The sequence below is a fragment of the Pyricularia oryzae genome, chromosome 5 (assembly GCF_000002495.2).
Source record: "Pyricularia oryzae 70-15 chromosome 5, whole genome shotgun sequence".
NCBI classification, from domain to species: domain Eukaryota; kingdom Fungi; phylum Ascomycota; class Sordariomycetes; order Magnaporthales; family Pyriculariaceae; genus Pyricularia; species Pyricularia oryzae.
Genome location: NC_017852.1, coordinates 4,098,788 through 4,122,607, shown reverse-complemented (window position 1 = coordinate 4,122,607; position 23,820 = coordinate 4,098,788). Strand labels below are relative to the sequence as shown.

The following is a 23,820-nucleotide window of genomic DNA, read 5'->3' as shown; positions in this document are numbered from 1 at the left end:
TGTCAACCTTTTTTTTTGTTTTTTCTTTTTTTTGTCCCTTATGGGGTTTGCTTGACTTGTTCGTGATCGACAATTCCCCGGAGATTAGGGCCGTGGCCGACTACCTTTAGGCTGTATGCACGGCTCCCGTTGAGGACACGCCATGTCGCACGCGGCTTGTCCTCGCATATGACAGCCTATTCGACGTACCCATCAAGCCATACTCGGGTCGCAGGCATCAGGGATAGAATATTATTCCGGCGATCTGCTGCGGGAGCTGCCATATCTCGGCATGCCGGCTTGATCCTTATGGTAACAGCGAAGACCTTTAAGATTCGTGGCGCTGACTCGAATAGCCTGGCTGTTGCGGTCGCACACCCAGTTGCGAGGCCAGCACGTGATATCATCTCATATCTGTTCAGATGCAGTCGCGCACTCGGGGTCTGACGGTCGGACCCCGAGGGGGACTAAAGATGGTTTCATCTGAGTGTCGAGCAATCTTCTCATGGAGGGAGTGGTCGTCGTTGGATGCGTCCGAACTCGCCATCGTAGGGACAAAAAGTACGGCCTGATGAAAAAGAAAACTGCGATTGGCATGTGATGAGACGAGCCATGCGTTGAGGTGGTGGGGGACATCTGATCAGGTAAGTCATGTAGGGGAGGGTGTTGACGCAGTGGGGATCTGCAAAGGTTCCCTGTACAACGTCCTGGGTGTGGTAGTAGCTGATTCGCCATCCGAGGAGGCAGATATGACGATTGCCGGGGAAGACACCTGAAGCCCGTCGGAGCTGGTAAAGTTCTGCGCAGGGACCTCCAGTGTCGCCCGCCGCCGAACCGGAGCCCTCCCTCTGGCCATTGCAGGAGCCGGCGCTGATATGGTCAAGGAAAGCTGCGGCATGTCGGATGCGTTTGACCTCCGATCCTGCAAGGTGCTGCTCCTCGGTGGAATCCTTGGAAGAGGGCCAGGACTGGCAGATCTCGTACGACTAAATGCTGAAGGCTGCGGAGATGCGGTCCTGCTTCCGGCGACGCTGTGTGTCCGTGATGGTATGACGTTGCCGTTTGCGTCCCGCCAGATGTTGTAGACCTTTTGGATCTCTTGGATCCTCGGGTCCCTTAGACGCTCCCCAGGAGCCTCAGGAAAGTCGCCAGCGGGGCCTGCCCGGAATGAAGCGTCGTCCAAGTCGGATGCGGGTGTGCTGATGGCTTTGCCAATCTTGTTGATGTATTTGGCAATCTTCATTCGACTGTTCTGCCTTGTAAGGATCGGAGAGCATGAATTGTTGCTACCTTCGCCGGCAGTGTCAAACGTCCGCAAAGGTTCTGTGGGGCCGGCAGACCAAGGGTGGTGGTTATGTGAGTCGATCGGAGATGACCATTGACCGTGGTGCTGTGTACAGCTGCAACATCCTGTGCCAGGTGAATTTCCAGTCTGCCTGGCCTCTTCCTCCATCTCTGCCGCCGTGGCATCCTTCTCTATCAGGAGGTACAGAGACCCCAGTGCTGCCAGTCCAGCCGTGACTATGGGTGCCCACTGCCCAACGCTGGCTATTGGTTCAGTGCCATGAACGATGTGCGGGTCCCAGAGGTTCAGCTCTCCAATGATCAAGATGGCGGCGACTGCGGCGGCGAAGAGGGGAATTTCAATGAACCTCAAAAGATGTCTGACATTGTTGTTGACGCTGTTCATGGTCCTAAAAGTGGCGCCGTGGAATCCATCGATGGGCTCGTCAAAGCCAGGATCCTGCTTGGCGTCGCGCCAGCCACCCATACGGGATCTTCTCCAATTGAACTCGCGTATTTTGTTCATCAAAGATGCCAGCGATAGAATGGCCGGGATGCAGCAAGCTGCGGCGGTCAGGGTAGCCGTGCCAAAGTTGAATTTGACAGGCGCCGGTATTATGTAAATCTCGGCCGTTGCGTCCTTTCTCATGGGAGAAAAGGGGCCATGTTCCTCTGAGCAGGTGATTCCACACAGATTCCCCACAGAATAAGGGAAATCTTCTGGGTTGTATGTGGTGAAGTTTCCCCAGTTGCTCTCATCGCAGTGGATGGCATTGCTGCGGTAAAACTCCACGGTGAGACTCAGCATGCCAGCCAGGATTATACCGGTCCACACAAAGATGATGTTTCGGCCTGGGCCGAAAAAATAAGTATCGGATACCCGGACTGTTACTGGGGCGGCCAGAACGGCGATAGCAGAAAGCTGAAAAGCCCCATAGACGTCCATATTGTCACGGCCAGGGTAAGCATAGCACGGAAGCTAGTCTATTGGCGCCTATCGACGAAGATTCTACTCTGAGGAGAAGAAAGGAAACAAACAAAGTTCTGAGCTTGACGCGACGTAGATGAAGGTATCACCCTGGTGGGTCGTTGGCCAGGGGTCAGGGTTAGGGTCTGGTCATCTCATGGTCCAAATGTCACACTACCCCCTTCCAAACCTCGTATGTCGACGCAGGAGATCATGCGAGGCTCTTGTCAAGTTAACCATGTCGTCGCTTTTTCCTTTTACCGTTCAACTCTCCATGCTCCGCCACGTTATCCTCCTGATTCGGTTCGTCCAACTTATCCTCGGCAGCGGCTTTTATCCAGATTGCCAATCGCTTCGGCGGTCCTGCGGCATCTTTGTACTTCTTGTGGAAGTCGTCAAGGGCTGTCGCTGAATTCTTGAAGTTTTCAGCCGGGTACCACGTGTCGTCTGGATCACATCCTTGCCATGCGACCTGGTATTGCAATGTCTTACTCCGGCCAAATAATCGGGACGCTAAAACTTTATCGACCACAAACTCTGGTTCTCCGTTGATCTCTTCTGGCGGAGGCGGCTCTCTTTTCTGTTGTGGTAATGGGTCCATTGCGGCTTTGCGGAGGCGGTCTGCGTGGAACAAGTTTTTTCCTTTAAACGATTCAGGTACGTCCAGAACATAGCTATATCCTCGTTCTTCTAGAATCTGCCATGGTCCGGTCCACTGTGAATCCAGTCTGGTCGTCGGTGCGGTCGTCGGAAACCCTTTTTTCTTGACGAAAACATAGTCGTTAACGCCAAAATCTACTGGTCGCCGCTTTTTGTTGGCTTGTTCTTCCTGCCTCGCCTGCGTTTTTAGCGCGTTTTGGCGAGCCAACTCTTGGACTTCTTTAGTCTGGCGGACGATCTGCAGCGCTTTTCGTTTCTGGTCTGAATCAACGGTCGTGGTTGGCAGGTCGGTGGACAGCGGGTTTCGGGGTTCGGTCCCGAGCACTACCTTTAACGGGCACATACCAAGGCTGGAATGCCACGCGGCGTTGTGGGCAAAATCCAAAGCAGGCAAATGTACGCTCCAACTGGTCTGGTATTTGTCGATATAAAACCGTAGCTTTTGGTCCAGTTCCTGGTTGGTTATCTCTACGGCACCTTGTGTTTGAGGGTGCAGGGCGCTGCCGTGTCGGTGTTTAGTACCCGTGAGTTCATTTATCGTCGCCATGAATTCGGAGATGAACGGCCCGGCGTTGTCGCTAATCCAAACGAAAGGTAGTCCTAGGAAACGGTATAGGTATCGGTAATATCGGGAGGCCAGGATTTCTGCTGTGTCGGTCTTCTGTCCTGGGATGGTGGCTATCAGGCGACTGAACTTGCAAACGAACACCCACACGTAGTCGTATCCGAACTTGTCTTTGGGCATGTCCTTTCCGTCAACTGCTACATGTTCCCAAACGTAATTCGGTATCGGTAGCGGATGCAATAGGCCCGGGGTCTTGTCGTGTCTACCTTTATTTCGCTCGCAGTCGTGACAGTTTTTGATGTATTTCCGAATGGTTTGACTCATGCCCTCCCAAAAATACCGTCTTTTGATCATTTGTATCGTCTTGTTCTGTCCTGCGTGGGCGAATATTTTGGGCTCGTGAGCTTCACGGATCAGAGCGGTCCTCAAAAAAATCTGTCCGTCTAAAGTCGTTTCCGGGACGACTAGCTTTCCTTGGTGTTGGCCTAGCTTTTGCTTTTCGTTCTCTTGTCGTATTAGGTCTACCAAATCTGCGCCGCTCACCACGTGGGCGTTTGGGTCGGCAGTGCTGACGGCGGCCACCGTAGGTGTGATCTTCTCAGGTGGGATTAAAGTCATTGTTCGTTCTTCTTTTTCCCGAGCTTTAACTGTTGGAAGGTCTGCCGTCTTGCGGGACAGGGCATCGGCGGCTATATTGTCTTTGCCGCGGCGGTACTGAAACGTAATGTTGAAGTTGGCCAGGAAATCTGCCCAACGCACCTGTCGAGTCGAAAGGAGTCGTTTTGTGGAATAGTAAACTAAAGCTTGGTGGTCTGTAACCACGAAGAAGCTTGTCCCCAATAATTCTGGTTCGTAATGTTCCAGCGTTTGAACCACTGCCAGCAGCTCTCGGTCTTGGATCGGGTATGCGCGTTCTGCTGGGGTCATCGTTTTTGAGAAATATCCCACAGGTTTCCATTCTCCACCCGGTTGCTGTTGCCAGATTGCTCCGCCGGTCGCGTTGCGTGAGGCGTCGGTTTCTACTTTGGTCGGTCGGCCTGGGGTGAAAAATGCCATAACCGGTGCATCGCAGGCTAAACGTTTCATTTCCTCAAATGCTCGCCTCTGTTCTGGCCCCATAGCAAATTTGGCGTCTTTCTTCAACAGTCGGTTCAACGGCTCAGCGACGCTGCTGGCATGGTGGCAAAACATTCGAATGTAATTGCACAATCCCAAAAAGGAACGCACGGCTGTTTTGGACGTGAGGTCTTCGAACTTCCAATCGCTAATTGCCTGCAGTTTGTCTGGATCGATACGGATGCCCAGACCTGCGTCCATAACGATGCCAAGATAATCGACCGTGGTAACGTTGAATCGAGACTTTTTAATATCTCCCTGGAGGTCGACTCGGCTTAATCGGTAAATAACCTCTTCTACTTGGTCCCAATGTTCTTCTTCGTTTCCGTCGGAATAAACCAAAACATCGTCGGCGTATGCGCTGGCGAACAAGTCCAAAAGTTCATTTAGCTGAGCGTTGATAAATGACTGCCACCAAGCTGGGCCGACCTTTAGCCCAAAGGGAAGCACCTTCCATTGAAAGGTGCCTTGTCGGGTGCGAAAAGCAGTGAGGTACTCTGAGCCAACCGCCATACGTAACCGGTTGAAAGCTCGAATAATGTCGATTTTTGTAAACCTCTTTGCATTGCGACAATTAAAAATAGTTCCGTTGACATCCGGGGCTGGTACGAATCGATCTTTCAAAAATTGGTTGATCCATCGGTAGTCGGTGCAAAAACGGCGTTCTTTGGAGTGTGGTTTAGGTACAAACAGGACAGGCGCTGGGTCGGCCTGCATACAGGGTTCGATAAGCCCAATGCGCAGCAGCTCGTCGACTGTTTCCTTTTCGAGCGGCAGGAATTCCACAGGTGTCCTGTACGTCGGAGGCGATCCTGTTTTCGGCTTGTCTAGCTCCAAAATTACATCGTGCCCTGGGCGATGTGGAGGCAGGTTAGTGGAAGCTGCTTTCGAAAAGAATCCCTCCAGGTGAGCGAGTCGGGATGGCAGTTTGCTTCGGACCAGTTCGACATGGTCGGGGTCTTCATCTTCCGGGAACGGGATTGGTTCTCCCTTGTTGGTTTTCCATTGGTACGAACGGCCGACGGCAGATAGGCTGATGGCGGGTTTTTCGGGTCCAATTTCTAACGTAATGGGCTGCGTGGGTATTGGGCACGATTTCCATCGCTTTTGTCGGGGGTCGGTGTCCAGCTTGTGCTGAAGGGCAGCTATGTTTACAACGTTTTGGTCCTCACCCAAAACGACCGGGGTCGTTGGTCTGGGTTCTAAAAAGGTTGTTTGGCGCCACGGTCGTCGAAGTATTTGCACCCTTTTGGTTTCCCGTTCGAATGCTCGGTCGCGCCGCTCTGCATCGGCTTGTGCAACCGGATCGGGCTTGTCCAACATGTTCGGAAGTCTAATGGCTGGCGAGAATTTTGCCAGCGACGGTGTCCTTTCAGGCCATGCGAACGTTTGCGTTTTCGGGTGGATCCAAACATCCTGTTCAACTAGCCAATCCTGCCCAATAAACATATCATGCCCACTTTCCGTCACGTAAAACATTTGGTTGCTGAACCGGCGTCCATCGATTTCCAAGGTCGCTTTTAGTTTGTGCGTAATGCGTCCTGCGTCCTGTTTGCGGTAGTCCGACAAAAGTAGCGGGGTTTTTAACCTTTGAAGCCGGGCTCCTAGCCGTTCTGCGGCTTGTTTAGCGATTGCTGGGCTGATCAAAAGAGAAATGTCTGCTCCGGTGTCACAAAGAGCTTTAACTGATAGTGCTACGCCATTAACCTGTATCTGAGTTCGAATGATGAAAGATTTAGGTCGTGGGTTACTACCAATCTGAGCTATCGTAGACATCTGGACCACCGAGGAGGCTTGCGGCGGTCTTATTCTTTTCCCGATTCGTCTGTGGTTTCCGAATCTAAGGTACTCGTCTGTTGCTTTTGCTTCACTGCTTTGACATCCCTTATTCTCTCTTTTTCGGGACAATCTTTGGAATTATGGCCACCCCTTCCGCACATGAAACAGGTGTTGGCATCCCAATGCGCCTTTTTCTCCTCATAAGTCAGTGAGCGACCGGCCTTAGCCATCGTGATTGGTTCCGTTCTATCCCCTTGATAATCTTTGGGCTTGTAGCGCGAACGGACTTTCGTCGAAGCTGTTTTCTGCCTGCTCCGGGTCTCGTTCTTCGTGCTGGTCTTGTCGGTGCTCTCTCGGTCTTTGCGCCTTTCTTGTGCCAGTTGGTTGCTGTAGACGGCTTTGGTAACGTACTGGCAAAACGTCTCGTAGTCTATGTCGATGTTCTCACTATCGTGCAGCAGACGGTGATCGAGGTCGGCGGGTATACATCCCCACAAGGTTTGCTTCCAGTCTTCTTCCCGAACCTTTGCTTGCTGGGCTAGTGAATTAAACGTGGCAATAAACTCGTGGATATCTTGGCCCTTGCCTAGCTCAAACTCGTGTTTCTTAAGGGCTTCTCTGGCAGCTATGGACTGGTTGGGGTCGTGGTACATGGACTCTAGGATTTGGATCATCTCGGCTACTGATGAAAAGGGGCGTGTAACTGAGACGTAACGAGTAATCATTGCTTTCTCGGCTTTGTCCTCGAGCAAATTCATCAGGTAACGCATCCGACTTTTCTCGGTCCTAAAAATGGCGACATCTTCTTCGAATTTGTCGGCCACCTTTATCAGCCAGCTATCAAATTGCGTCTTGTCTCCTGCGAACTTTGGGGGTGAATCGGCTCTGGCTTTTGCTTTGTCATTGTAAACAGGGTTGATGCCGCCTGTTCCTTGGAACTCGGTAAAGGCTGGCCAAGCGGCCATCCCTTTTGCTTTGAAACTCGTTCCGCCGAATGCACTTTCCACTGATGGCTCTCGGTGCCTTAATTCTCGGTAGGGCCTGGGACTGGGTGTGTCGTTTCTCAACGCGTTTCTTAGCCTAAGTATTTCCGCTTCTAGCCTAGCGATCTCGCTGGCTGGGTCGTTTGCGTCGCCCATCATTCTGGGGTTGTTTTCTTGTGCGTTCACGTTGAGCTCCGGGGACCGCGAAGAAGATGCAACTTCGATTTCGTCCTCGACACTGGACTTGGTGCCTGGGCGTGAGTCTGTTTCGCTTTCTGATCGGGTCGGGTCGTCGATGGGGCGGTCTGTTTGCTCCGTCTGGTTCGTAATCAATCTTTGTGATTTCCTGCTCGCAGGTGGATGGTCCTTCAGCCTGGGCATAGGTCGGATCGGTCGTGGTCGGGGACTGGAATTGACGTTCCTGTCGAACTCCGGTCGGGTCGGGTCTGTCGGGTGCGGATTTATTTTCGTCGCTCGCCAGCGGCGTAAAGATAGGTTGTTGCGCCTTATTTGTTAATCGCTAGGCCAGCGATTCTTTAGAGAGTAGAATTGTGTCACGGCCAGGGTAAGCATAGCACGGAAGCTAGTCTATTGGCGCCTATCGACGAAGATTCTACTCTGAGGAGAAGAAAGGAAACAAACAAAGTTCTGAGCTTGACGCGACGTAGATGAAGGTATCACCCTGGTGGGTCGTTGGCCAGGGGTCAGGGTTAGGGTCTGGTCATCTCATGGTCCAAATGTCACACATATCAACGGCGCCTGAGTAAAACTTGGTCAGCCAACACGCACACCACCTCCATATTCACCATGCCGTCATAAAAAACCTCACATATCTGGTCACAAGCCAGGGAGAAAAAAATGAGCAAAAAAAGGCGCAAAAGACTAAGACAATACTAACCATCTTGGTGTAGACATGCCAGTACGATCCCATGTAGGGCTGCGACGGCGGGAAATACTAAAGCCGCAGCCAAGCAAGCGTCGCGCAGCCATGCCGCCTTCCGAGCGAGCACACAAGCCGCTACGAGGGTGTAGTACCTGTGGGTGTGAGGATGGCGAAACAAAAATTAGTGAAAATCGACATTGAATTGTTCGAATCAATTGTAGATCATTCGATTACTGCAAAGTGCAATTGAGTAAGGTGACATTCTCTTCAGCTGTTGGGTAGTGCAAATGGCTCCCGCCATGCGTTGGCGTTGGGCGCCCAGAGCTTGGCTCCAGGTGCAGCGGGCCCTATTAAATCTGGGGAACAATACACGTGGAGCTCCTGTGGAACCAAGAATCGCTCCCGAGAAAAAGGAAAAAGGGCCGCCCCGTAAAACAAGCAACAAGGAAGCCAGAAACAAACAAGAATTATTTGCTTGGATCAACACGACTTACAAAATTCTGGAGCCAGGTCCATATTGACCGGATACAGGCCAAGCACAAACGAGTTGCAGCCCCTGGGTTGTAATATTCGAAGATGATGTTAATAGGTCTCTGCCAGCCAGCCCGTTCACCATCTGTTGTTGTATTAGCGGAGAGAACGCCGGCATGACGGTGTGCCTTGCCGCAGTCGTGCAAAAACGCAAAAACTTCTTTTTTTGTTCCTAGTGCTGAGTGAAAAAATAATTGCAGAGAAAAAGATGCCTAGCGGCGAGCGAGCTGGCGGGGGGGAGCCAGAGTATATTATTACTTAGGGAATGGTGGATGATTGCGTCGTGCATGGGGGCCCCTACGCCCAGTCATGATTTCACATTCTTTGGGCTGGGTGTAACAAAACCTCTGTACACCAGGCGAGGCTGGAACATTTGAAGAAAGATCGATCGGGGAGCCTCAGTAGGTAAGCTAGGTAGGTACCTAGGCAGACAAATACAGTACGTGCCCCGGTTCTCGGTGACAGGGTAGTTGATCTATACGTGGCAGGTAGGCAGGATACGCAATGGATGGTGGAATGGAGGGGGGCATTCGGTCCAGTTCTACTGGCTAAAAAGGCGGCCAAGGCAGTCACCGATTACCTATTTGAACCAAGTGTCTCCGAGATTGGGCGATTGAAACAAAAGTTCGCAGTTGAGAAAGCCAAGACGGCGAGTAGGAATCTTCTTTGGACGTACGGTACTGTCCGCGTGCGCTTATGGTAAGGTATCCATGGTCGGTGACCATGGGAGGAAAGTTCCGCTCTTGGGCTTATTCTGATGTTTACCCAGTCCCTGTAAAGTCAAAACTTTTACAAACTACGCCAAGTTGTCGCAGCATTTCCTCTGACGAAAATGTCCGAAGCCTTAGTGCCGTTTTTACACAAATAGGGCTTTCCCTGAAGAATAAGAAGATAAACTAACGAAAGTTGTGCACAACGCATGTATTTGTGAACGGTGAGTGGGAAAAATCGAATGGCATTTCGTCCAGTCAAGAGGCACGTTTTTTTGAAAGTAGCTTGGGGCTGTGTTCAACGCCAAGCGAGTTGAGTGTGTCTGCCTTTGGTGCCGTCGGATCTTTGATCTGCAGCCCAAGAAAACACAGCCTTTCTTCGGTATCGCGATATGGTTACCACGTGCGACCGGTCAACAGCACGAATGGGTTTGTACTACACTACTTTGGGCACCTTGGCTACCTTACCTATCTGACCAAGACTTACGTATGTCGAAATTCATTTCTCCTCGCCACGAGCATTTCATCAACAGCCAACCTTGGAATTTAGTCAAAACCCGTTTTATAAGATTCTTTAGCGTCTGGTGCTGGTGGGGTCCTTACCTAGCCTGGGTGGGGTGGCTGGGCATCTATCGTCGTCTTAATTGGGCTGTATCTTCCGTCAAATCAATTGATTCTACCGTAGTTCTTTCTAGTCTTGGCATCCCGTTTTCTTCTTTAGACTCCCTTCACTTCCTCTCTTCAGTCTCGAGGAATTGGCTGCAACCGTCAGCTCTTGCGACCTAACTCTTCATTCCCTTTTGTTTCATCTTCCTATCAAACAACCGTCCTGCCTGGCGAAAGCTGGGCTTTGGTTCAGCATGCAGCTATGGCTGACGACGAGCGATCGAGGAACCCTGATGATCTCAACACGGACCGCATTACAAGTTGGCGATCCATTGTCACGCTTATAGTCTTTGTGATAGCGAGTGAGTGTGGCTTTTCGCGATTGCTTCTTCTCTCTTTTGCTTCTTGCTCCTCTGTTTTTTTCTTGCGGATTTCAGCTTTGCCAAGAAATCTTTTTTCGCACTTCAACCTCGCCTTAGTGCATCAGACTTCAGGACGGTTCGGGGTCAGCCCACACCCAAAAAAAGAAAAAATTTACAGGGCCCCTACCCATACAAAGCCGTATCACAATTTTGGGTTTGCGATCTGCCCTGGGCTTATCTTCATACTCGCCGGTCGTTGGTTTCTCAACTCAACATCCCAATTCTCACAAGTCGAAAAAGTTCAACGACAAGTTGTCGATGGCAAATTCGCAAATTCTGCTCATTCTGTTCAGTGCCAAGCTAACAATTCGCGAAAACAAGACGTTGTTGTTCTATTTCCATTTCATGTACCGATATTCATCCCTCGATGGCTCCACAATGCGGCTCTGGATGGTTTAGCTTTCCTAAGACTGATCCCTCCTCGGTCCGATTACTATGCCAGTGACGATGGGCTTGCACAGAGCCAGCAAGAGGCCGACAAGCCTGCGAAATGGTTGCGGTTCGAATTCCCCATCAATTTTCTGACCGGCCCTTTGATTGCGGACCTCTTTCTGCTTGCCATCTTGGCTATTGGCAAGAAAGAGGTCATCGCAGGGACTTATGGTGCCGAGAACATCCACCCGATCGACATTATGCTCTTCTTCATCACCCTAGCCTACATCGCCATCTCTATCGATGCCTCTGGACTCATTAGGTACATGGCGTTTCGTGTACTGAAGTGGGGAGGGAAGAACGGTCACCTGCTGTTTTTCTATCTCTACGCCTTCTTTTTTGCCCTAGGAAGTTTCATCGGCAACGACCCTATCATTCTATCGGGAACTGCATTCTTGGCCTATATGACTCGAGTATCCAGCAACATTGTACATCCAAGAGCTTGGATCTACACCCAATTCGCCATAGCCAATATCTCCTCGGCAATTCTAGTCTCCTCCAACCCTACCAACTTGGTTCTTGCTGGTGCTTTCAGCATTCGATTCATCGACTACACAGCAAACATGATCGTTCCGGTTGTCTGCACCGTTGTCATCCTCTTCCCCTTCCTCCTTTACATAGTCTTCTCCAACGAAGAACTGATCCCCAAGTCCATCGAGATGCATGAATTACCAGAGCATGCGAGAGGAGGTAAACCCATAAACCCAAACATTCCACATGCCAGGGGCAACACGGCAGAGGGTTATGAGCTCGAAGAGACGCAGGTGGTCGAACTATCCCTTGAGGAGATTATGAACCCTTTTCTAGACAAGAAGGGTGCTCTTTTTGGTGCGGTCATCATGGCCGTCACCCTGATCACGGTTCTGGCCGTGAATGCTGCCATGAGCAGCTCTGGGAAAGATCAACATGTCTATTACGTCACCGTCCCAGCGGCAACATTGATGCTTTTATGTGATCTTGCGATGGGCTGGATGAATCGCCATGATACGCGAAGAATTGCACAAGAGGGCAGGCAGAGGTTCGAGGATGCGCGTATACAGTCAGAACTCAGGGGAACAGATGCGTACTCGCTTCAAGAGTCTGATCGACGCGAAGAAACCATCCAGGGCGCAGATGCTGTTCCGGTCAGTTCTGGCGAGCCTCGTGAGAATGTGGCCAGCAACAAGCCTGCCGATGGGAAAACTACAGCATTTGGTACTGTTAATCCCGGGAATGATGAAAAAGAGGATGCGATACAACAAAGTGAAACAAACACAATGACACCACTAAAAGCCGACGCCTCGGAGCGGGAGGACTCTGGGTCTAGCGAACAGAGTTCTCGGTACGAGAAGCAAAACTTGGCTTCTACGGGAATTCAACAAACTTCAGAGTCACAAGGCGTGTTGGGAGCTACAGTGGCCAAGATGGCAGAGCACGAGAAACCTTTGAAGGGGGCCAAGGGTTCCAAAAACGAGAAAGACTCAGTCTCCATGAACCGTGATGCCGAATTGCAATCAGACTCGAGGCACGGCAAAAAGAAGGAAAAGACAAATCTGGTATACATGTACAGAAATGCGCACATCTGGGCGCAAGAGACGTTCCCCACCGTCATGGCGGTGTTTGCACACCTGCCTTTTGCCTTGATCCCATTTGCCTTCTGCATGTTTGTCCTCGTGCAGGGCCTCGTCAGCAGCGGCTGGGTTCCCGTCTTTGCCTACGGTTGGGACCACTGGGTCACAAAGACTGGGACAGTGGGTGCCATTGGCGGCATGGGATTTCTATCCGTCGTTCTGTGCAATGTGAGCCCCTATCTTGACTCTTCCATTTTATGATGCGTTCCATTGAGATGCTAACTTTGACGTCCACTCCCAGTTCTCTGGTACCAACATCGGCACAACCATCCTCCTCTGCCGTGTGATCCAGGCCTGGCAGGCCATCCACGACGAGGGCCTAAGCCGCAACCCGGCGATCAAGGACCGTGACTTCTGGGCCACTGTGTACAGCATGGCGATCGGCGTCAACTACGGCGCCTTCAGCACTACTTTCAGCGCCTCCCTGGCCGGTCTGCTCTGGCACGACATCCTGAAGCGCAAGCACATCCACGTCCGCGCGCTCGAGTTTGCGCGCATCAACCTTCCCATCATCGCCGTCTCCATGGTGGTTGGCTGCGCCGTGCTGGTAGGCGAGGTCTACTTGATGAGGAAGGACGAGCCTCTACAGCTATGAGATGGAGAAAGGGATCTGGTTTTATGTTTTATTATGTACAACTAGCAAAGCGTAGCATCTTGTTGAAACTGAATCTGGAATCGCAACGCGGTATGCGGGGCTTTTTTTTTCCTTTTTTCTTTTTTTCCCCTGGGCATATTGCCTATATATATTAACGATGATCTATTATCAGGACATACTCTCTCACTTTACTCGTGAAATACCACATAGCTAGGTTGTGGTCTAGAATCCGGCCATAACGAGGCAGTTGCGTATCAGAAAAGGCAAAAACACCCGCCAATAGAAAAGAGGGAGAGCATGTGTTTGTTGGCTTGGCGCAATAAAACAAAAAGCTCACCGGGCTACACAGCCCAGCTACGAAAACCCCAGTACAGGGGTTTTGCTGCATCGACAAGGCTCGGGGTTGAACCCCAAGCCTTGTCAGTTGGAAGGAGGAGGGGACGAATCCCCAGCGGCCGACCAACTGCACCACAGGGGCAAGGACCGAGATCCCATCCCCGTGGCGCTGTGCGATGGCAAACGGGCTAGCGGGGCTTATAAAGGCTTGGAGAGTTCGCTTGCTTTAACGGCAAGGTGAGGGTGAGGTGAAAAGGCCGGCTAGCATCGGTGAACAGCGGGTGGTTGAGGTCTGGCACCAAGAGGAGCTGATACAAAGTTGACTTCTAGGATTCGAGGCCTGGCTTTACTCGGCGCCACCGATAAGTATGGGACTTTTACTAACGCCGCCTAGCATCTAAAAAGGGGAGATATATACACATACACTCTAAGACGTTCTCGAGCTTTTGCTCTATTGTTTTCGGGAGGTCAGCACACAAGTTGATATTGTCATGCGGCATTATAACTAGACCTAGGCTCTTACTCCAGGGGCCCTGGCTTGGCATCGTCCATGACATTATATCAGTGTTTTGTCTAGGTATTTATTTGACCATTTTTTTCTGCCCTAATTTGAGCAAGTCCAGGGTATCAAGAAACAATCAGAGCCCTAAATCAATCAAATATTACAATACACAAATTTTACCATAAACACATCCGCCCTCTCGAAACAAAGACCTCGTTTGAAGCCAGAGGCCGTGAAACCGAACAAGCGTTCGCAAACAAGTACACAAACAAACGCCGTCTTTGGACGTAAAACTTCGCCGAGGAAAGAAGAGGTGATGCAGTTTGGGACCTGAACATTAGATGGGGTCGATGAGATAAATCATGGTGTAACCTGCCCGGACATGAAGGAAAGCGTTTGTCCGAGTCAAACTCGAGGCAATATCAGGCCGTGAGGTGGCAAAGGCGGCAAAGCAATGACTGACCTGTTGGTGTAACAGGATGGCAGTTGGCGAATGGACGGCAATTCTTCCCCATGAGAAGTCCGGGGGTTAAGGGAGCATTTTGAGAATCATGGAGTTATCATGTTGAAATGAGCAGATATCATTAATAGTGGCTGCTGACCCTGGGGCTTGGCCTGTCCTACTTTTCATCTTAGGTGGTGTAGTTGTCAAGTTATGTACCCTAGCTGGTAGGGAAGGTGAATTTAATGGAGGGCAGTCGCGAACGCGAACCAGCCGCTTTGATTGGTTTAATGGCTGCCCTTCCTGGCTGCCTGTTGCTGTGCCTGCCAGCCCCGCCCCACTGCGCCGACTGCTGCACAACACAAGGACCCCACTGAAGGAAGGCGACAGTGCTATTTTGAGAGATGAGGTCGGCCATTTGGCCAATTAGAGGCCTTTTACCCCAGACTGTGCCCCAGCACAGGCCACTTGCTTACTAGATTCGCAGCCCTGACGATTGGAATTTTTCTAGTGAGAAAGAGAAAGCAATTAACTGACCTTCATCCTTGCCAACCGGCCGCTCGCTGACGTTGGAGATGGAAATTGATCACACTTGGTCATAAGAGTTTTGTCCGCTTTCCAATTCCCATGTTGGTAGCCATCTAGGGTCGGCGATGTTCTGGTCAGGGATGCTCAGCTTAATTGACAATCAGCAGACGAATAGCATCAAACTGATATGTTTATGTTTACTTCTAGCTCAATTCTCGAAAAGAAACGAATCGCCTGGTTGCAAGTCCAATGGATAGATCATGACATCGAACGCTCAGAACACGGCTAAGGCTCGTTTGCTAGTTTGACTGTAGTGCTGACTATTTTCCGACCAGACACACTACAAAATTGAGTGCGTTGAGTGCCAACCAGCGTGCGAAATTGCCGGCAGGGCTGTGCCGACCAAAGATGGAGCCCAAGACGGGAAGCCTGGCGCAGCCCCCGAACAAATCCCATCCGCAGCGGTGCGATGGACCTGGGACAGCCGCCCGCAAGCGCGTCGTTGACTGGCCGAGTCCAGGGTCGGGTGCCAAAAGTGGAAATCTTGTCAGCCTGCCGCAGTAATACTGCCCTCCCAAATTACTCTGACAGGCGCTTGGCTGCGCCGGGGTGCTCGCTCACCATAGGATCTGGGGTTATTTTGCTGCTTTTCTGCAGAACCACTTTCTTGTATATCTAGACGATGCAGCCATCGCTTCAGTCTGTTGTTTTTTCCTGTTTCCATCATCATCAGCTACAACTACAACACCATCTCCACTACATTATCTCTTTCTTATACCCTCTCAACACCTCAACACTTTGTTAGGGTTTCACTTCTATCCAACATCAAAAAGAGTACAACCACATCAGGTTCGACTCCATTTCTCCTTTGTCTCTTTCTTTTGTCTTTTTCTTCTTCTCCATTTCCTACTGTTTCTTTAGTAAAACGCGTCAATACTATTCACAATGCAGATCAAGTTCGCTCTCCTCAGCCTTCTGTCGGCTACGGGCGCCTTTGCCGATGATGGGCTCGAGGCCCGCAGCGACAAGAGCAAGGGAATGGAAAAGACCAATGGCGCCATGTTCCGTATCATGCCCATCGGTGGCGCTGCCATCTGGGGCGAGGGCTCTTCCAAGGGCAACGGCTTCCGCAGGAAGCTCCGTGAAAAGATCGTCGAGAAGGGCAACCCGGTCAACATGGTCGGTAGCCGCAAGAACGGTGACTTTACCGACAAGGACAACGAGGGCTGGCCGGACCTGCTCATCGACGAGATCCGCGACAAGGCCATGCGCAACGAGTCTGTTCCTCGTTTCCTCCCCAACATCTTCCTGGTCAATGCTGGTACCAAGGATGCTGTCAAGGACAAGGACATCGACAAGGCTGGTGAGCGCTACGAACGCCTCATCAAGGACCTGCTCGACAAGTCCAAGGACTCGGTGGTCATCGCTTCGACCCTGATCCACCACCGCAACGGGGATATCGACAACCGCATCAACAAGATGAACGACCAGTTCAAGAAGGTCGTCGAGAAGCTCCGCAATGACAAGAAGAAGGTCCTCCTGGTCGACATGGCTGGATCCAATGGCCCTGAGACCAAGAAGGAGGCCGACCACTACAGCAACGATGAGCAGCTCAACGACAAGGGCTATGACAAGATGGCCGACCTGTGGTTTAAGGGTCTCGAGGAGGCAGCCAAGGAGGGCTGGATCAAGAAGCCCCAGTGGAGCCTGCACTGCAACGGCCCCAAGAAGCAGAGCCCCTGGGACATGCCCTTCTTCCGCCAGTTCCCCTTCCCCGCTCCTTGGTCCCAGAACAACAACAACAACAAGGACACTTGCAACGCTCAGGACGCCAAGAAGATCACCGAGCAGGTCAAGAAGATCAACGAGCAGGTCAAGAAGGACATCATCAACGAGAGGCCGAAGTGGGCCAACGACGTCGAGAAGAAGATCATCGACGAGCTCAAGAAGACCATCAGCGACCTCAAGAACCAGATCAAGGACGAGCTCAAGAAGGACCTCAAGTGCAAGGACTCTTAAGCGGCCTCGCCTCGTCCTTTCACTTGTACCTTTCAATCACGGATTATCTTTTCGTTTTCATCTTGATATTATACGCGGGCCGATCAGCGACATGGCTTTCACTGTATCTTTTTAGCGTTGGCATTTGCAAGGCGTCCTTGGGGTTTCACATTAGGCATGATAGAGGGTTTTGGTTATTGGGTTGGGTTGTAGCTGCAATTTAGGGAAAACCCTTTATGATATTATTACTATTAAATTCTTCACTGAACTCGCACTATCTTCCGCTTCCGTCCTCATTATCATTAATGTGGTACTCTTTTATCCTTGTCTCTGCATCATCTATGCAGCCCAACAATTTGTCATATTCTCTTATACTCGGGGCGCTATGATCAGAATTACTGATAACCAGCCAGAATGTGATCCCAGTTCTCCTAGTTCATACAGCCAGTTTGGGTGGTTCAATATACCGCTGCTGTGCTACCCAAGTCTTGCCAAACCTGGCCAACGAAGCTAAGACATAACTTCGTACCCAACGAACCACACCAAGCATATCTCAAAGGAGCTACTATCTATTTCGGGGGAAAAGGCCACGGCCTCTTTGCAGATGTTTCGTGTGACCCTCCCAGGCCCGGCAGCCATGTCAGCAACGCTTACGCCCAGCACCGCAAGGGGATAAACGGGGGGGGGGGGGGGGGGGGGGTTTTCAGGCAATCCAGATAATCTAGGATGAGATCAGCGCTGCCGACGATCCATCCTTCACTTTGGAGATTGCGCCAATCTATCAAAGACCAGGAGCCACGAATAAAAGTTGCAAGGTGCGCCGCGAGAAATGGTTGGTATTTCAAGGGCATCATGCGTTGCAGTCTCGGATCAGTGGCCGGATCCCACGACCACATTTGTGCAACCACCTTTTTTCCTTCTTATTTCATTTTTTTTTTGCTGAACGACCATCTCCTTTCAATCCAGAATATGAATCTAGTCTGCGGCGAGGTAAAATCTATGGTGGCTGAAGGTGCCGCAGAGACTACTCAGTCGACATCCTTCCCATCTTTGGTGTGCTTCGTAATGCTCTTCTCCCGGCTGTCCTAGATTCAGGCCGTTGAGTTTGCCACACCCTGTCACTTCCTATCCCATGGTCAGTAATGCTACTCCTAGTCGTCATCTTCCTTGACTTGAATTTTTAATTGTCCATGTTTCTGACATTGTGTCATTGTAGGTCGTGCTTGGACGTGGTGGAAGGATCATAGATGCGACAAGGAGCAATATGGACATCGCTCGTTATTCCGTGTTGATCGAGCCTCCCTGGGCTTGTCCAAGGTCAGATAGTTTTGGATCCATTAGTTCTGTTTCTCATGTGTATTGTATAGAAGAAAATGACAATGATAGTGCAGGCGACGCTAATTACATTATATGCATAGTCTAACGGCAGCATGAGTGCTTAAGTTGGAAAGGAGAAGCAGAGATCCTCCCGGGTATCATAAAAAACAAAAAACAAAAAAAGAAACAGAAAAGCATTGCCCAGTATTCAAGCCCCTGTTCGGCCGACCTGGACTTCTTCCGCATTATCCTCGTCATCATCACCCACGTTCTCCTCCTCGTCTTCCACCCAGCACAGCCCCTCCAACCTGGCCCTGACTTCCGGATCCTGCTCCAGCTCCTGCCAAAGCTCCAGATCCAGATCTTCCTCATTCTCGAGCGCCTCCTGCCGCCTGAGGTCGTCGGCTTGGGCATCACCAGTCTTTATCCCAGCCGCAGCCGCCACCCCCGTCGAGACAAAGAGTCCACAGAGCACCCGATGCAGTATCCTCCCCAGCACCCTCTTGGCCTTCCGCTGTCTTTTCCTCAGCGCCCCGCCGACGACGAGTTGCCGTTTTACTGCTTTGTAACCCATTTCGAAAACGATGAGGGCGGCCAGCACGACGATCAGGCAGGTCCACCAGCTGAGATCGCGGCCGAAGCCCTCTGTTAGGCCACCACGGACGGCATATGGTGATGGTGAAGGAGAGTACGAGCCCGAAAGGAATGCCTGCCAAGCCCACCACCCAGCCACCGTGATGAGGAAAGATCCCAGTATGACGATGTTTTTGGTATGCGTCTCGATAATCCTGCAAGACTTGTCAGATATGGTCAAGAAACAATCAGGAACCCAATCGCGGGAGGCATCCGTAATACTCACAGTAATTTCCAGTTCGTCCACATCATGGCGATGCTAAAGGCCAAGTTTCCAATCGCGTACAATCCAATGTCCCCGGTCAGACCAAAAACCCCCACACTAGCCCAACAACTGAAAAAGGTGATCAGACCCTCGGCAACGCCAGCAAGCATCCAGCTCAGGTACTTGGTCACGTCCAGTCCGAGGTTGCGCTGTCCAAAAGTATACAGTTCCGGCACCGCGAGGAGGGTGGTCGCACTGAGGTCCTGCTCCCAAAGAGCCGGCGATATGGTGCACAAGCTTGTGAAAAGCAGGTTGAGAGCGGTCAAGCTCCACATCTCATAGAGCGATGTCCCCGTATATCCCACAAAGTACTGATAGGCAATTGTGCCTGTATAAAAGTACATTTCCTTCCAAAACGTGGCAAGTACGAAGCGCGCTGTACGCGAGTAGTTCCACCGCCCGTGGACGAGTAGCAGTCGCGCAAGGAATCGAAACTGCGCAATACTATAGTCGGCAACACGGGCCGCCTGCAGCCCCTCGCGGCCCGAAATACCCACTCCGACGTGGGCTTCGGCAAGCATTGCCAGATCGTTACCGCCATCCCCTATCGACAGAGTGAGGAGAGTATCGCCGCGAGTAGCACTTTTCCCAGAGGGTGTCGACTGAATGATCTTTTGGCGTACCGCCCGTACGAGGAGTGCTTTTTGGGCTGGTGATGCGCGGCAGCAAATAACGCTGTCAACAACCGGCGCGAGTGAGTAAAAGAGCTCCGACAGATGTACAGATGGCTCCATCTCGCCAAGGGTATGGCCATCCACCACGAGGACGTTGTGATTATTCTGAAAGCTTGGCACAAGGCCGTTGCTGTTTTTCTGTTCACGTAACTCCTCGATAATGCCCGCAAGCTGGCCTTCGATATTACCTTTGCTAGAGTCCAAGATGTGAACGTCCGAATATGGTTTGCAAATACGTGCTGAATGCGCAATGTTGATGGCAGTTTCGCGCTTGTCGCCGGTCAACATCCATACTTTGATATTCGCACGCCTCAACTTGTCGATAGTTTCGGGGACGCCCTTTTGCAGCTTGTCTTCGATGGCAGTGGCCCCAACCAGCTCCAGATTTTGTTCAAGGAGCTCGCTGACCGTTTCGATACGTTCTTGGCGATCCACGAGGCTGGTCGTGGCGTCGGAGTACAGCTTCTTCCACGAGGCGTAATCGGACTCGGAAAGGAACTTCTGGGCATAGACCAAAGTTCGCAAACCCTCGGATGCAAAGTCATCCAGGTGCTTGAAGCATCGAGTAAAAACGACGCCATCGTCATTCACTGACGGATCCTCAAGGACTTCAAATTTGGCGGGGAGCTGTGTCAGCGCTGGGGCCGACAGTAATGCACTCCCTGAAGGATCATTCCGCGAGCGTTTAAGGTCAAATGACATGGTCCGCAGCTGTAGTGAAGGGCGGACAAGGTCGGCTGAGCGTCGGGCTCTGCTGTGCGCCTCGAAAGACTTGCTCCTGTCGCTCATAGAAGGACGCTTGGCGAAGGGGCCAGATAATCCCGCATCAGCATATCCACCGTGCCGCCGTAGATCGAGACTTGGCCTTCCACCCAAGCTATTTCTTGGCTCACGGGCCTCACTATGCCTCAAAGCTTCTTTCTCAACCTCAACACTCTGTCGGACCTCTTGGACCTTTTGCAGCGCAAGATTCGCCTGCCTTAGTCTCGGAAGGATGACCGAGTCTGCTCCTTTGCAAATAAGGAGTATACGCCCATCAGGGCAGCGGATGATGATGGACATGCGTTTGCGTTTGCTGCTAAACTCAACAACATCCAGTATCTCATAAACAACTTCCCGAGTGTCCTCGCCACCGTTTGTAGATCCAAGCCTGAGCGTGACTGAATGTGATGATCGCTGGACCACTTGGTACCCGAGCTCCTGAGCTGCTCTGACAAGGGCCAACTCATCGGGAGATGCGGATTGGTAGTCAATGCCGTCGTCACTATACTCTGGTAAACAAGTGTGGCAAAGGGCGAGCGCAAGGAGATAGTCAGTTGCAGCTCTGGCGAAGGCAGAGTTTGGCCTGTGGCGGATGTACTCCATCAGGTCCGCCGAAGACAAGCCTGGCTGCTCGAGATCTGGTCGGCCAGAAGATCTCCACTGCAACGAAGACCTGCGCGGTGAGGTTGCCGAAAGTCCTGACCGTCGAGGGAACATCTCTGTCTCCTGTGGGCGACCCCGCGGGACATCATATGGTATCTCAGAATCCTCTGGAATCACAAAGCTCCGACGCTCTGGCTGGTGAGACATTACCACGGTTGGTACGGCCATCTCTCTGTTCGAAGAAGTAGGAGAGATGACTTGGACTGAAGTGGAAACAGGAGAAAGGCCATCTGGCTTTTGCAGACCCGCATCGTGTAGCCACGAGATTCCTGCGATGCTCATCTTGCGGAACTGCATAACGTTTTCCGTCAAGGTCCCTGTCTTGTCCGAGAATACGTATCCGACTTGGCCCAAGTTCTCCAAGATTGTGTTCGTGTTGCACTTGGCAGGAGTATCTGATGCTTCATGGTACATCTCGATGTCGCCGTTGAGCATCAACATCTGAAAGAGTTTGGTGAGCTCGAGAGTAACATATAGCGAGAGAGGAATGATGTTGTTAAAGTGTATGGCGTAGCCGACAACAATCTCTTGAACGGCTACACCAGCTCCGCGAAGGTACCAAGAAGAGTTTTCGGTCGAGCGTTGCCAGAGTAGATAGCCGATAGAGCATCCAGCAGTACACGAAAAGACGTACGCAACTAGTGTGAGCACAATACGGTTGGTCGTCTTCTCAAGTGCGGGTTTCTTGGCCTTGGGATGGCGGTTCGCGTTCATTCGGATTTTGCACTCCTCGCCCGTGTTGATGACGACGCCAACTGCGGCCGGGGTGTTTCTGAGTGTACATCCTCGGTAGAGAACTTCGTTGATCGTTAGAGGAGCAGTATCCCCGGCAATTGTAAGGCGCCCGTCGAAATTGTGAAGGTCCGGATTTGGATCCTCGGCCACGATTTCAAGGCCAGACTGAACAATATCAGAGATACTGGCGAGCTTGGTCAGGTTTGCGGGGACAGATTTGCTTTTCAAATTCGTCTCGCCATCCAAGGCCATCGTTTCCACATACGCAATGTGATCTTCGTTCTCGGCCTGGACTAGTATCAGGTCTGCAGGCACATCTTCATTTCGAGATAGTCTCAAGACGTCGCCAACTTCGATGTCCCTCCATTGCACAGTTCTCCATTCCCAACCTTCGCCAGCAGGTTCCCTCCTGTCTTCCCAAGATTTTTGCTGGAAGTGCTTGCCAAGAAAGTGTGGGAGTGGCCAGCCTGACTGGCGCTGAGTTTCCAACACCTCATCAGCCCCTGACGCCCGCCGCAAAACGGTGGCGCAGCGTGCATTCTCGACCTTGTCCAAACGATGACGTTTGTAATCGTCATAGCCCTCTTTGACTATAGTGAGGAGAACGAAAAACAGTAGGGGAAGAATGGTAGTAAAATTTCCCGTGGTGCTAATTCCTGGTATCGTCTGCGGGATTCCAACACAGAGAAAGTAAAAGTTGCTGAGACGCGAGAATTGAAACCAGACCTGCTTCGGGAAAAAGTCGTACAGGGTGTAACGGGACGTTCGGATCGCATTGGAGAGGTAACCATGGCCCCGGCGCTCATCGATGAGATGAGTAGCTTTGTCGCCGTCCTGGCTTCCCGCAAATCTTATGGGAACATGGCGACCATCCTTTGAGGGAGGTAGAGGTTTATGGAATAACCCCTCTTGGGAGACTTTGGCGAACCAATCGCTTGCGCGTTGTCTGGCACCAACTTGCCTGGGTGCTGTTGGTGGGTTCCCGGGCTCAATGTCGGTCGCAAGAGACTCTTTGCTTGGAGCCTTTGCCTTGTGGGAGACGATGCTAACCATTGCCGCTAGCTTTTGCAACGTCTGCCCAAGTGTCGACCTATACAGATGATAGCATCACGATTGAGGCATACAAATTTCCTCGAGGCAGTGTAGTCATCCCCTACCTAAGCCGACAGTGGAAAGGCGCCAAATGAATTGGTAAGAGTGGGACCCAGATCGGATCCCAAGTGTGACGCGAACTCGAATCCTGGGTCGCTACTGTGATTTGATCGATAGGCGGAAACAAGCCAAGGAACAGAGAGCAGTATCTCTTAATTCTGTGTATAAACTAGCGTCTGGGAGGCAGCGGCTCAATCAAATACAAGATAGGAAAAGCGAGTGACTTTCGAACATGAGACGAACGAGTGTAAACTACCAAGTTCAAGAACCGCAAAACATGGAATGAATGGTTGAGGCTGAGGCGTTCGTTCAGGAGGTAAAGACAGGCAAGCCTTGATAAAAGTTGGCACGCAATTAAATCAAAGTGGATCGGCAACGGCAGGAGCGGATCAAGAGCCCCACTTGTTCGCGTGTGGCTGACAAAGGATCTCATTGGCCATGTGTTCATGAAGATCTTTTTTGACCGTTACATGGTGACCATTTACGAAGTAATAATTAATTAGCCGTCTATCCGTACCGTCCATTTCGCAATGTGAATAATCGGCTCAGTGCTACCTAAGCCCACATCCAGCGCACTTCGCTATCAAACATTTCCATTGGTCGCATCAGTGGTTTAGTGGTAAAATCCATCGTTGCCATTCTACGAATACATTCGATGGGCCCCGTGTTCGATTCACGGCTGATGCAAGAC

At 51.3% G+C, this 23,820-nt stretch overlaps 5 protein-coding genes and 1 non-coding gene across 6 annotated transcripts; 4 read left to right on the top strand and 2 right to left on the bottom strand.

Moving 5' to 3' along the window:
- Window positions 1-482: 482 nt before the first annotated feature.
- Window positions 483-2,383, bottom strand: MGG_17535 (uncharacterized protein; the record flags this gene model as incomplete). Its single annotated transcript, XM_003718983.1, has 2 exons — window positions 1,034-2,383; window positions 483-965 (listed from the first exon to the last, which is right to left on the bottom strand). The coding sequence occupies exons 1-2, from the start codon at window positions 2,207-2,209 to the stop codon at window positions 483-485; spliced, it is 1,659 nt and encodes a 552-aa protein (XP_003719031.1). The 5' UTR covers window positions 2,210-2,383.
- Window positions 2,384-9,255: 6,872 nt separating this feature from the next.
- On the top strand, window positions 9,256-9,634 carry MGG_17534 (uncharacterized protein; the record flags this gene model as incomplete). Its single annotated transcript, XM_003718982.1, has 2 exons — window positions 9,256-9,446; window positions 9,616-9,634. 2 exons carry the CDS (start codon window positions 9,256-9,258, stop codon window positions 9,632-9,634), a joined length of 210 nt encoding a protein of 69 aa, XP_003719030.1.
- A 507-nt stretch (window positions 9,635-10,141) lies between these two features.
- MGG_00109 (uncharacterized protein) lies at window positions 10,142-13,256 on the top strand. The gene is made up of 3 exons (XM_003718981.1): window positions 10,142-10,425; window positions 10,807-12,695; window positions 12,769-13,256. Exons 1-3 carry the CDS (start codon window positions 10,326-10,328, stop codon window positions 13,120-13,122), a joined length of 2,343 nt encoding a protein of 780 aa, XP_003719029.1. The 5' UTR covers window positions 10,142-10,325; the 3' UTR covers window positions 13,123-13,256.
- A 2,277-nt stretch (window positions 13,257-15,533) lies between these two features.
- MGG_00110 (uncharacterized protein) lies at window positions 15,534-17,218 on the top strand. The gene has a single exon (XM_003718980.1). It carries the CDS (start codon window positions 15,876-15,878, stop codon window positions 16,947-16,949), a length of 1,074 nt encoding a protein of 357 aa, XP_003719028.1. The 5' UTR covers window positions 15,534-15,875; the 3' UTR covers window positions 16,950-17,218.
- A 1,023-nt stretch (window positions 17,219-18,241) lies between these two features.
- On the bottom strand, window positions 18,242-23,426 carry MGG_00111 (phospholipid-transporting ATPase 1). Its single transcript, XM_003718979.1, has 2 exons — window positions 19,105-23,426; window positions 18,242-19,033 (listed from the first exon to the last, which is right to left on the bottom strand). Exons 1-2 carry the CDS (start codon window positions 23,028-23,030, stop codon window positions 18,454-18,456), a joined length of 4,506 nt encoding a protein of 1,501 aa, XP_003719027.1. The 5' UTR covers window positions 23,031-23,426; the 3' UTR covers window positions 18,242-18,453.
- A 305-nt stretch (window positions 23,427-23,731) lies between these two features.
- Window positions 23,732-23,816, top strand: MGG_20257. The gene has a single exon. It is a non-coding gene; the product is annotated as a tRNA-Gly (tRNA).
- The last annotated feature ends 4 nt before the right edge of the window (window positions 23,817-23,820 follow it).

Excerpts from the sequence above, each read along its gene's own strand:
- MGG_00109 (XM_003718981.1), top strand. The coding sequence starts at position 10,326 with ATGGCTGACGACGAGCGATCGAGGAACCCTGATGATCTCAACACGGAC. Across the intron at positions 10,426-10,806 it reads TATAGTCTTTGTGATAGCGA|ACGTTGTTGTTCTATTTCCA; the intron begins GTGAGTGTGGCT and ends CGCGAAAACAAG. Across the intron at positions 12,696-12,768 it reads TATCCGTCGTTCTGTGCAAT|TTCTCTGGTACCAACATCGG; the intron begins GTGAGCCCCTAT and ends GTCCACTCCCAG.
- MGG_00110 (XM_003718980.1), top strand. The coding sequence starts at position 15,876 with ATGCAGATCAAGTTCGCTCTCCTCAGCCTTCTGTCGGCTACGGGCGCC.
- MGG_00111 (XM_003718979.1), bottom strand. The coding sequence starts at position 23,030 with ATGGTTAGCATCGTCTCCCACAAGGCAAAGGCTCCAAGCAAAGAGTCT. Across the intron at positions 19,034-19,104 it reads TGGACGAACTGGAAATTACT|GATTATCGAGACGCATACCA; the intron begins GTGAGTATTACG and ends CAAGTCTTGCAG.